Source organism: Staurois parvus, unplaced genomic scaffold (genome assembly GCF_062004578.1).
Source record: "Staurois parvus isolate SC_StPar_1 unplaced genomic scaffold, SC_StPar_1.0 ptg001263l, whole genome shotgun sequence".
Classification (NCBI taxonomy): Eukaryota; Metazoa; Chordata; class Amphibia; order Anura; family Ranidae; genus Staurois; species Staurois parvus.
In genome coordinates, this window is record NW_028319059.1 from 4386559 (window position 1) to 4400387 (window position 13829).

The 13829-nt window shown below is 43.4% G+C and overlaps 1 protein-coding gene across 3 annotated transcripts in view; it reads right to left on the reverse strand.

Moving 5' to 3' along the window:
- The window catches only part of XPNPEP1 (X-prolyl aminopeptidase 1), a 77294-nt gene that overhangs the window by 26159 nt on the left and 37306 nt on the right, over positions 1-13829 (reverse strand). For all 3 annotated transcript variants that reach the window (XM_089660696.1, XM_089660695.1, XM_089660694.1), the window contains exons 11-13: positions 10341-10391; positions 10176-10234; positions 5408-5485 (exon numbers count right to left, since the gene is read on the reverse strand). In XM_089660696.1, the coding sequence (XP_089516822.1) occupies positions 5408-5485; positions 10176-10234; positions 10341-10391 (188 nt within the window). The remainder of the gene's footprint in view (positions 1-5407; positions 5486-10175; positions 10235-10340; positions 10392-13829) is intronic.

The window sequence follows — 13829 nt, forward strand, 5'->3', positions numbered from 1 at the left end:
TTCAGAGCTTACATTTTTTTTTAAGTCATATAAAAATTAGACAGATTGGTGTTCTTACAACAAATGGTATCTACAGCTAAAGGTACCAAAAGATAAAAAGGAGAACGTTTTGATCTAAGGCTTTAATCTCATTGCCTTTTTGTTGTATGAAAAAAAAATGTATTCCTCCCTGAGAAGAGGCACAATTAATCCCAGTAGAACAAGGGGGTTTTGTTCTGCTTTCTGATCTACCAAAAAGCTGCTACCATTTATCTTTTACCCTTTGCCTTTTATTAACCCCGTCATGATGAAGGTAAAGCAAATCTTAATGTCTGCACTACAATATGTTTCTGTGAGATGAAATGTTCTCTTTATGTTTGTAATTGTGATTCCTGAACTAACTTCAACAGAAACTTATTGAAACTAAAACTGAAACCTGTCTAGAACTTTTGAATTTGGCACACATTGGGGTAGATTTACCAAAAACAAATAGACTGTGCACTTTGCAAGTGCAGTTGCTTCAGAGCTTAGTAAATGAGATGAAGCTTCACTTTGCAAAGAATACCCAATCACATACAAGGAAAATAAAAAAAGCATTTGTGCTTGCACATGATTGGATGATGGAAGTCAGCAGAGCTTCTACTCATTCACTAAGCCAGGGGTAGGTAACCTGCGGATCTCTAGCTGTTGTGGATCTACATTTCCCATGAGGCATTGCAACATTACAAAACTGACAGTTACAGCTATGACTTGCAGAGGCATGATGGAACTTTTAGTCCTGCAACAGCTGGAGAGCCGCAGGTTGCCTACCCCTGCACTAAGCTCAGGAGCAACTGCACTTGCAAAGTGCACAGTCTATTTCCCTTTAGTAAATCATCTGCGTGTCACTTTTAGAACATAAGACACTTTTGCAAAATCTTTCTGCGCCACAGTCTCTCTCTGTACGCCAAAGACAGTTGGCTCCACTTTCACAAAATACAAACTGTTGGTATATGTTGAATTTGGCACAGGCACTGCACCGCAATGTAGATGTTACACATTTTAGAACTACCTGAATTTGACACACGAGTTGCTGTCAGAACCAGAAGTGTCGTAGATGCTTCATGAAGTTGGCGCAGTACATTAAAGCGGATCTAGAATGCATCAGAGCACCACAAACCAAAACCACTACATTCCTTTTTTAATATTCAAAGCAAACTCTTCCGTCCATCCATGTCTCCATGCTTTATTTTGCTGGGAAATAACTTTGAAAAACACCCCCTAGCATTTCTGGCTGTGGCCATCTTGTGTAAGGGCAGATGATTCATGTGGCCTCATCAGTGCAGTCTCATCAACGCACATCAGTGATGGAGAAAACAATTACCTGTTTGCAAAATTTTATAATAGAAACAAAAGAAAAACTTTTTTTCCCAAATCTTTTGCTTTTTTTTTTGTTTATAGCGCAAAAAATAAAACCCCCAGCAGCGATTAAATACCAACAAAGGAAAGCTCTATTTGAGTGAAAAAACTGATAAAAATTTCATATGGGTACAGTGTTCCATGAGCGCGCAATTGTCAAAGCGCGGCAGCGCTGAAAGCTGAAAATTGGCCTGAGCAGGAAGGGGGTAGAAGTGCCTGGGAGGCAAGTGGTTAAAACAGGTACTGCAGGGGGAAACCTTCAAATTAAAGGTAAGCACCATAGACATCATTGTTTTTTCTTTAAAACTTCCAAAAAAACTTCCAATTAAACCAAAAAAAAAAATCTTTCTGCGCCACGGTCTCTCTCTGTACGCCAAAGACAGTTGGCTCCACTTTCACAAAATACAAACTGTTGGTATGATATGTTGAATTTGGCACAGGCACTGCACCGCAATGTAGATGTTACACATTTTAGAACTACCTGAATTTGACACACGAGTTGCTGTCAGAACCAGTAGTGTCATAGATGCTTCATGAAGTTGGCGCAGTACATTAAAGTGGATCTAGAATGCATCAGAGCACCACAAACACCCCCTAGCATTTCTGGCTGTGGCCATCTTGTGTAAGGGCAGATGATTCATGTGGCATTTACTTCCTGGCATCCCTCTGCCCTTGGTTCAGCCATGCAGGCAGGTGGGTGTGCTTAGCTGAGAAAACCCCTCCTCCCTTCCAAAAGGGTGTGCTTAGCTGAGAAAACCCCTCCTCCCTTCCAAAAGACTCATGTATGACATCATTTGCCTACGTGTGGACACCAAGAGGTAACTGAAGAACTTTTTTTTGAAAAAAAAAAAAAAAAAAGGTTAAAAATAAGTGAATATAATATACTTTCCTATCTATTTACAAAAGGTAACAGATTAACAGCTTCCCGTCCACCCTGTAGCAGAAGTACTGCTACAGGGCGGCACAGGTGTGCAAAATCACACACACATACATATATATATCTATATCTATCTATCATACAAATCGTGATTTTACATTCGTGGCCTCGGCTGTCAATCACTGCGTCCCGGCCGGTGATTACTTGCCGGCGCCTGGTGATTGCTGAGCATCTCTGACAGAGGGAGAACTGTTTGTAAGCAATACAGTTCTCTCTCCTGTCAGCTCCTGCACACTTCTTTGCGTGGCTGTGCATAGCACAGCCACGCAAAGCAGTGTGCTTACAGTGAAGCACACACGCAGCACATAATGTAAAACAGCACAGTTTTAACCCTTTGATCGCCCCACGTTAACCCCTTCCTCCCCAGTGCCATTAGTACAGTGTCAGTGCTTTTTATTAGCACTGATCACTATATTGGTGTCACTGGGGAGGTCGGTGACACCAAGTCAGTTCCCCTCAGTGTCAGAAAGCCTGCCGCAGTCCCGCTATAAGTCGCTGATCGCTGCCACTACTAGTAATAAGAAACGAAAAAAAAATCCCAGTATATATACCACCATTTGTAAACGCTATATCGTTCACGTAAACCAATTAATTTACACGTATTGGGATTTTTTTCTAGCAAAGACGTGGAGCAGAAAACAATTTGGACTAAATTTATGAAGAAATTTGTTTAAATTTTTTTTACTGAACATGTTTAATAGCAAAAAGTCAAAAATATTGTTTTTTTCCTCAAAATTGGCGGTCTTTTTTATAAAGCGCAAAAAAAAAATAAAAAAAATAAAAAAAAAAAAACGCACAGGCTATCAAATACCACCAAAAGAAAGCTCTATTTGTGGGGAAAAAAGGACGTAAATTGAATTTGGGTGCAGCATCGCATGACTGCGCAATTGTCAGTTAAAGTAACGCGGTGCCCGTAATGCAAAAAATGGCCTGGTCAGGAAGGGGGGGTAAATCCTCTGGAGGGCAAGGGGTTAAAGAAGAATTCTGGACAAAAATGTTATTGTCCCATTCAGTGGGGCTGTGCCCGCACTGCATGGGTTAGATGCCCATTTTTGTCTAGCGGTTTGGTAAGCCGGGATATACTTACCTAATCTGACGAACCTCCAGCTGCAAGACTGGTCCCTGCCGCTCCAGCTGCCACCCCCCCTCCCCTCCCTGCACTCTAGTGATCTTATGAATCTGCTGTTCCTGATGTCATCACACCCAGAGACCAGCACTGGATGTGAGGATGGCAGGCACAGTCCACCGCTGGACATGGGGGAGCGCAGTTTTCCGGAGGATGGGGTAAGTATTGCTTTTCCCTGAGTCCCTAGACAAAACAAACAGGTAACCCATGTACTGCGCACAACCTCACTGCAACGGAAAAATAAAAACTTTGGAGTTCTGCTTTAAGGATTTAAAATAGTCAATGTTGACTGAGAATGAAGTTCCACTTGAAGCCCTGGTTCACATCAATGTGGTTTTATTGCAGCCACTTTTGCTCAAGCACAGCAGCCCATTCATTTGCACAGGCTGCTGTACCCACTGAAAATGCAGGGAAATGGTCCCTGCACCTTTTCAGAAAACACGGCCATAGTGAAACCGCATAGTGTACTGCAGTTCCCAGTGCAGGAAGCCACGCTGTGGTTTCCAGTGCCATTAGTTCTACTGGCTCTGGATCAGTAATGCAAGACCTGGATCTGTCAGTGACAGCTCGATCACTGTGCTGGAAGTGAACTGTGCAGCGCTCTCCTGGCACAAACACAGAGATATGCACCCCACAGAAAACAACCCACTTCAGTGAGGCCGCATGCATGCATATGCTTGGCAGGAAGGGGTTAACCTAGGCAACCCTTAAAATATAAAAGAAAAATCCACTAAGTGTACAAAACATGATAATATACAAAGGATATTTATAGTTGCAAAGGCTCCACCTTCGCAACATCGCCAAAATACGCACCTTCCTTACCCCAGACACCACTAAAATACTCGTGCACTCCATGATTGTCTCACGCCTTGACTACTGCAACTCCCTCCTCACCGGCCTACCCCAGTGCAGGCTCTCCCCGCTTCAGACCATCCTGAACTCAGCGGCTAGACTCATCCACCTCACCAACCGCTCCATCTCTGCCACCCCCCTCTGCCTCTCCCTCCACTGGCTCCCTATTGCCCAACGCATCAAATTCAAACTACTCACTCTGACCTACAAAGCCATTCACAACACTGCCCCTAACTACCTCACCAACCTGATTCCCAAGTACCACCCCACCCGTACCCTTCGCTCCTCACAGGACCTCCTATCTTGCCCCCTGGTCTCCTCCTCCCACGCATGTCTGCAAGACTTCTCCGGGTCCTCCCCCATCCTCTGGAACGCACTACCCCAATCCATCAGACTGTCACCTTCCCTCCTCACCTTCAGGCGCTCCCTGAAAACCCACCTCTTCAGGGAAGCCTACCCCACCCTCACCTAACTGCCGTTCTCCTTCATTCCTCCTACCACTCCATCCCCCACAGCCACTTCTTCCTGTACCACTACCCCCTCCCTCCTAGACTGTAAGCTCGAAAGAGTAGGGCCCTCTAACCCCTCGTGTGCTGTTTGTAGTTGTAGTACTGTTTCATGTATTGTCCCCCCCCCCTCTATTTTACAGCGCTGAGCAAACCCTTTGGCGCTATATAAACTCAATGTAATGTAATAATGTAATGTTTCCTTCGGGCTGCAGGAGTGATGTATGGGGTGTTGAGCTACACTGGCTGCCCATTTCAAAAAGGCTGCCTTAAACAAAGCATACCTCAATGCAATGTACAAACAAGAGTGAAGGGGGCCTTTGATGTAGCCTCTAAATACAGGGGCTGCCATCGCTGACCTTCCTATGAAAATGCCAGTTGCCTGGCCCAAACGCCTTCGAAGCAGAGCAAGCACGCAGCCAATGAAGTTGAAATTATTAGCACATATACTTGTTCTAGGTCGGCGATTCAGAAAGTGTTGAAGCAGCTCAGCATAATAGCCAGGCAGCTAGCATTTTTCTAAAGGAGAGGAATGGCAGCTTGTATATTTCCAGTGTAGAATTCCCCTAACCCTCAAGAAATGGAAATACAGCACACAACAGATCTTACTTGTAATGAATGATTGCCCCATTCGGTCCGGTACTGGAGATGGTGGGAAAGCTGAGCTCTACAAAGTCGTGTTGTTGGCTAATACACAAAAATAAATAAATAAATAAAAAAAAGCAGCGTCAGCGTCTTATCTCTGCTGTGAAATATATACATACAAAAAATAAAGTAGAAAATTAGCCATATAAAATAACATTTTACATCCAAGATTTTTATTTCCACAGAATTTACCAAAATGTGTAATAGGTGAGCGAATACTAAACAACATAGTCAATGCACGACTCCATTCTTATTAAGAGAAATAAAAAATCCTCTCCAGTCCAATCAGATACACTGGAAGGAGTTTAGTAAACTTTGTGACAAATTCGTACCTGCTTCTATTCTGCAGATATAAAGACATGCCAAACTACTAACTTCCTTAAGGAGTCTAAAAGCCCTAAAAATTAACTTCTATTTGCTGCCTCAGGTTCGTTTCACCTTTTGAAAGCTGGCTATACACTAAAATTTAGAGTCCAGACCTACTAGCCGGTCACAAAAAAACTTACTCTCCACCAGTTGCTCCACCCAACTTTGCCCAGGTCCGCCCCCAACCACACCCCTGGCCCGCCCCAAACCCCACCCCCTTAAAGTAAATGAAATTACATTTTTCTTTAGAAGAGTCCAAAATATAAAACTGTACACAGTAATGTATATCCCCCTCCCCTGTACTCCATTATAGTGATATGACATGTATACAGTAATGTATATCTCAGCTCCCCTGTACTCCATTATAGTGATATGACATGTATACAGTAATGTATATCTCAGCTCCCCTGTACTCCATTATAGTGATATGACGTGTACACAGTAATGTATATCCCCCTCCCCTGTACTCCATTATAGTGATATGACGTGTATACAGTAATGTATATCTCAGCTCCCCTGTACTCCATTATAGTGATATGACATGTATACAGTAATCATTACTGTATACATGTCATATCACTATAATGAAGTACAGGGGAGCTGAGATATACATTACTGTATACACGTCATATCACTATAATGGAGTACAGGGGAGCTGAGATATACATTACTGTATACACGTCATATCACTATAATGGAGTACAGGGGAGCTGAGATATACATTACTGTATACATGTCATATCACTATAATGGAGTACAGGGGAGGGGAGATATACATTACTGTATATATGTCATATCACTATAATGGAGTACAGGGGAGGGGAGATATACATTACTGTATACATGTCATAGCACTATAATGGAATACATACAGGGGAGGGGGGGATATACATTACTGTATACACGTCATATCACTGTAATGGAGTACAGGGGAGGGGGGACATACATTACTGTATACATGTCATATCACTATAATGGAATACATACAGGGGAGGGGGGGATATACATTACTGTATACACGTCATATCACTATAATGGAATACATACAGGGGAGGGGGGGATATACATTACTGTATACACGTCATATCACTATAATGGAGTACAGGGGAGGGGGGATATACATTACTGTATACACGTCATATCACTATAATGGAGTACAGGGGAGGAAGGACATACATTACTGTATACATGTCCTATCTCTATAATGGAGTACAGGGGAGCTGGGATATACATTACTGTATACATGTCCTATCTCTATAATGGAGTACAGGGGAGGGGGATATACATTACTGTATACATGTCCTATCTCTATAATGGAGTACAGGGGAGGGGGATATACATTACTGTATACACGTCATATCACTATAATGGAGTACAGGGGAGGGGGATATACATTACTGTATACACGTCATATCACTATAATGGAGTACAGGGGAGCTGGGATATACATTACTGTATACACGTCATATCACTATAATGGAGTACAGGGGAGGGGGGACATACATTACTGTATACATGTCCTATCTCTATAATGGAGTACAGGGGAGGGGGATATACATTACTGTATACATGTCATATCACTATAATGGAGTACAGGGGAGGGGGGATATACATTACTGTATACATGTCCTATCACTATAATGGAGTACAGGGGAGGGGGGATATACATTACTGTATACATGTCATATCACTATAATGGAGTACAGGGGAGGGGGATATACATATCCTATCACTATAATAGAGTACAGGGGAGGGGGATATACATACTGTATACATGTCCTATCACTATAATGGAGTACAGGGGAGGGGGATATACATACTGTGTACATGTCATATCACTATAATGGAGTACAGGGGAGGGGGATATACATTACTGTATACATGTCATATCACTATAATGGAGTACAGGGGAGGGGGGATATACATTACTGTATACATGTCCTATCACTATAATGGAGTACAGGGGAGGGGGGATATACATTACTGTATACATGTCCTATCGCTATAATGGAGTACAGGGGAGGGGGATATACATTACTGTATACATGTCATATCACTATAATGGAGTACAGGGGAGCTGGGATATACATTACTGTAAACATGTCATATCACTATAATGGAGTACAGGGGAGGGGGGATATACATTACTGTATACATGTCATATCACTATAATGGTGTACAGGGGAGGGGGATATACATTACTTTATACATGTCATATCACTATAATGGAGTACAGGGGAGCTGGGATATACATTACTGTATACATGTCATATCACTATAATGGAGTACAGGGGAGCTGGGATATACATTACTGTATACATGTCATATCACTATAATGGAGTACAGGGGAGGGGGGATATACATTACTGTATACACGTCATATCACTATAATGGAGTACAGGGGAGGGGGGATATACATTACTGTATACACGTCATATCACTATAATGGAGTACAGGGGAGCTGGGATATACATTACTGTATACATGTCATATCACTATAATGGAGTACAGGGGAGGGGGGATATACATTACTGTATACATGTCATATCACTATAATGGAGTACAGGGGAGGGGGGATATACATTACTGTATACATGTCATATCACTATAATGGAGTACAGGGGAGGGGGGATATACATTACTGTATACATGTCATATCACTATAATGGAGTACAGGGGAGGGGGATATACATTACTGTATACATGTCATATCACTATAATGGAGTACAGGGGAGGGGGGATATACATTACTGTATACATGTCATATCACTATAATGGAGTACAGGGGAGGGGGGATATACATTACTGTATACATGTCATATCACTATAATGGTGTACAGGGGAGGGGGATATACATTACTTTATACATGTCATATCACTATAATGGAGTACAGGGGAGCTGGATATACATTACTGTATACATGTCATATCACTATAATGGTGTACAGGGGAGCTGGATATACATTACTGTATACATGTCATATCACTATAATGGAGTACAGGGGAGCTGGGATATACATTACTGTATACATGTCATATCACTATAATGGAGTACAGGGGAGGGGGGATATACATTACTGTATACACGTCATATCACTATAATGGAGTACAGGGGAGGGGGGATATACATTACTGTATACATGTCATATCACTATAATGGAGTACAGGGGAGCTGGGATATACATTACTGTATACACGTCATATCACTATAATGGAGTACAGGGGAGGGGGATATACATTACTGTATACATGTCATATCACTATAATGGAGTACAGGGGAGGGGGGATATACATTACTGTATACATGTCCTATCACTATAATGGAGTACAGGGGAGGGGGATATACATACTGTATACATGTCCTATCACTATAATGGAGTACAGGGGAGGGGGATATACATACTGTATACATGTCCTATCACTATAATGGAGTACAGGGGAGGGGGATATACATACTGTGTACATGTCATATCACTATAATGGAGTACAGGGGAGGGGGGATATACATTACTGTATACATGTCCTATCACTATAATGGAGTACAGGGGAGGGGGGGATATACATTACTGTATACATGTCCTATCACTATAATGGAGTACAGGGGAGGGGGATATACATTACTGTATACATGTCCTATCACTATAATGGAGTACAGGGGAGGGGGATATACATTACTGTATACATGTCCTATCACTATAATGGAGTACAGGGGAGGGGGGATATACATTACTGTATACATGTCATATCACTATAATGGAGTACAGGGGAGGGGGATATACATTACTGTATACATGTCATATCACTATAATGGGGTACAGGGGAGGGGGATATACATTACTGGTGACTGGTTCTCTTTAAAGCGGACCTCAACTCTTCCTCCTCCTACGATTTAAATTTTTTTTTTTTCCCCCTGATACTTCCTTTTTTCCTTGCCTAGGTGAGAATGATGTAGCACTCTGGATTCTGCTGTTGCACAGATGCATTTCAGGGCTTTGGGTCCCGCCAGAGAGCTGCAGCACATCTGCTCAAGTGCAAGGAGGTGAGGGGGAGGGGGGTTCCCATGCATGTGCGAAGATGACTCGGGTAGGAAATCCAGGATCTCTGGGTGTCTGAACATGTCCAGGGAACAAGGAGCCCACTGTGCATGCACAGAGGTCTAGGAAGACAACAGCAGCACATCCGAACACATGCCAGATTTTTAGAAACGTAGCGGCAAGAAGGGGGGGAGGTGGGGGGGGGGGGTTTGAAGTCGGATGAAATTATTGGGTACTGAAGTTCCCCTTTAATAATAAATGTGGTTTCATTCTGATTGCTGAACATTGGATGGCCTGTAAAGTGGGGTGTATGATTATGGTGACAACTTTACCTTCGGAATTCTTCTGCTTTGTCCGCAGCACCTATCTCTGTAATACTGTCATTGTGGATCTGTAACAGAAAACATAAATATTGCTGGAAAGAGTTCTACAACACGAGATGGTGACCTCTAATAGAGGAGGGCGGATGATCACATCACCAGTATTAGTAGCCTTACCTCTCTCTCCATCCAGCTAAACAGTTCGCAGAGGGCCACGGCATCCTTAATCTAAACACAGATGATAGGTTAAAGTCTAATGATACGAAGTATGTTACAATATCAAAGTTATATGTAAAAGGAGAATTATTCCCCCCTGCCCGTGCCCCCTCCCCTGACTTCTCCATCACGATCAATAACACAATCATCAGTCCCTCCCCTCATGCCAGGGTACTAGGTGTAACCCTGGACACCCATCTGTCCTTTCACCCCCAAATCCAATCACTGTCCAAATCTTGTAGACTTCATCTTCGTAACATCTCCGAGATACAACCGTTCCTAACCTCGGAAACCACTAAGCAACGTATTCACTCCCTTGTTATATCTCACCTTGACTATTGTAACTCTCTCCTCATTGACCTACCTCATCGCAGGCTATCCCCTCTTCAGTCTATCATGAATGCTGCTGCCATCGACCTTACTAACCGTTCCGTATCTGCCACCCCTCTCTGCCAATCCCTCCACTGGCTTCCCATTGTCCAACGGATAAAATTCAAAAACATTAACAATAACATATAAAGCCATTTATAACTCTGCCCCAAATTACATCACTGGTCTTGTCTCCAAATATCACCCAAACTGTACTCTCCGCTCCTCGCAAGACCTCCTGCTCTCTAGATCCCTTGTCTCCTCCTCCCATGCTTGTCTCCAGGACTTCTCCAGAGCTTCCCCCATCCTCTGGAACTCTCTACCCCAATTTATCAGACTATCGCCTGCTCTGCTCACTTTTAGGAGATCTCTGAAAACCTATCTCTTCAGGGAAGCCTATCCTGCCCTCGGCTAATAATGGAATCTTCTGCTCCTCCTACCAGTCCATCCCCCACAGTTATTACCTTTTGTACCACTAGCCCCTCCCTCTTAGATTGTAAGCTCCAAGGAGCAGGGCCCTCCTAACCCTCTTGTATTGAACTGTATTGTTGCTGTATTGTCTCCCATTATATTGTAAAGCGCTCAGCAAACTGGAGAGAAGAAGAGAGGAGAGGAAGAGAGGAAGGGAAGAGGAAGAGAGGAAGGGAAGAGGAAGAGAGGAAGGGAAGAGGAAGAGAGGAAGGGAAGAGGAAGAGAGGAAGGGAAGAGGAAGAGAGGAAGGGAAGAGGAAGAGAGGAAGGGAAGAGGAAGAGAGGAAGGGAAGAGGAAGGAGGGAGGGAAGAGGAAGGAGGGAGGGAAGAGGAAGAAGGAGAAGGAAGAGGGAGGGAAGAGGAAGGAGAAGGAAGAAGGAGAAGGAAGAAGAAGGAGAAGCAAGAAAGAGAAGCAAGAAGGAGAAGGAAGAAGAAGGAGAAGCAAGAAGGAGAAGGAAGAAGAAGGAGAAGCAAGAAGGAGAAGGAAGAAGAAGGAGAAGCAAGAAGGAGAAGCAAGAAGGAGAAGGAAGAAGGAAGAGGGAGAAAGAAGGAGATCTTTACAGAGACAGACACACATTATTTTGCTCTCTCTGACCTTAGGCCTAGTTTACATCTATTCAAAATGTGGCATTTTGCTGCATACTTTATATCGGAGGTCTCCAACCTTTCCAGTACGAGCGCCAATTTGTTTATTTTAAAAAAATGTTAACGACAAAAAAATTAGTTTTTATAAAAGAATAAATAAAAATGTAAATGGATTAATATGTTTTGCTTGGAGCTTTTTTGGATTCCGTATGAAATGATACAGGAAAAACCTCAAGAAAAAGCAAAAAAATTCCAAATAGACTTGATCCATTGCAGGTTGAACAGAAATACATCATCTGCACCTTTCCCATCAGGGTCCCCATCAGAGCAGAGATTGTGCACATCAGGTGCGTCCTGGATAGAATGTTGTAGTGGACCGCAGTTTGGAAACTCCTGACCAGATGTCATTTTAATTTCCCTTTAAAGGCTTATTTACACTTGCTTTGATTTTAACACACATTAAAGCGCTTACCACTTCAACGTGCATTTTTGATGTTTTTTGATGCTTTATAAAGCTTGGCAAATGCCCAGTGCATGCTGTTTTAATGGGGCACCTGAAAGCCAATCAAAGCAACTCTCACTAAAAAAAAAAAAAAAAAAAAAAATAGTAAGCTTATAGTAGCAGAAGGTAATAGGGGAACGAAGAGAAAACTGAAGGGCAGAGGATCTGCAGGACTGGGGGACCAAAGCAGGAGAAACTAGCAAAATTACACGTGGTGCGCAGCATTGAAGCAACACAGCAGGAGGTGAGTGAGTAACAGACAGAGAGGAGGAGCAGCGGAGCTGGAGTTTGCTACTGAGTGGGGGATCAGCAGAGCTGGGGGTACAACTTACAACTGAGCAGGGGACCTGCGAAGCGGGGGTATTATAGAGCTGGGGATACTACTGAGCCCTTTTATAAAGCTTATCAAATGCCCTGTGCATGTTGTTTTAAAAGGGCTCAGTAGTATCCCCAGCTCTATAATACCCCCGCTTCACAGATCCCCTGCTCAGTTGTAAGTTGTACCCCCAGCTCTACTGATCCCCCACTCAGTAGCAAACTCCAGCTCTGCTGCTCCTCCTCTCTGTTACCCACTTACCTCCTGCTGTGTTGCTTCAATACTGCGCACCACCTGTGATATTGCTAGTTTCTCCTGCTTTGGTCCCCCAGCCCTGCTGATCCTCTGCCCTTCAATTCTTTCTCTTCGATCCCCTCTTACTACAAGGTAAGGCTCGATGGATCGCTGCAGTATTCCCAAGTGTTGCTCGTGGTTACCACTTTTGGTACTGAAATTAACCTTGAGCCACACTTGGGATTACCGCTAGGAAGATGAATAAAACCCTACAGTGTTTTTTTTCCTTTGCTCAGTCTGCCATATGCAATCCTTGCCATTCCAGCTTTCAGGAATAGAGACCGGTGATCCGCTGCTGCAATTTGTACCCACGCTGGCAGTCCCCATTTTAGTGACACCACCCCATGCAGTCTTCTGGAGCCTGAGACATCACTTTAGCTGACAGACAATAGGACATAGACATGTCAACCAGACAGAGACAGAACAATGGAAGATGGACCCCCTCCTCTGCAGTGAAGAAGACGGAAGACTCCTCCACTAGTAAGGTTTCCCTACCCTTCCTGTCATGGTGACTCCCTGTGTGTCAAGGTACAAGATCGCGACTTTACCAGTTCCTGGTACTTGTTCCCAACATCCCTCAACACTTGTTCCCAACATCCCTCAACACTTGTTCCCAACATCCCTCAACACTTGTTCCCAACATCCCTCAACACTTGTTCCCAACATCCCTCAACACTTGTTCCCAACATCCCTCAACACTTGTTCCCAACATCCCTCAACACTTGATCCCAACATCCCTCAACACTTGATCCCAACATCCCTCAACACTTGATCCCAACATCCCTCAACACTTGATCCCAACATCCCTCAACACTTGATCCCAACATCCCTCAACACTTGATCCCAACATCCCTCAACACTTGATCCCAACATCCCTCAACACTTGAACCTAACATCCCTCAACACTTGATCCT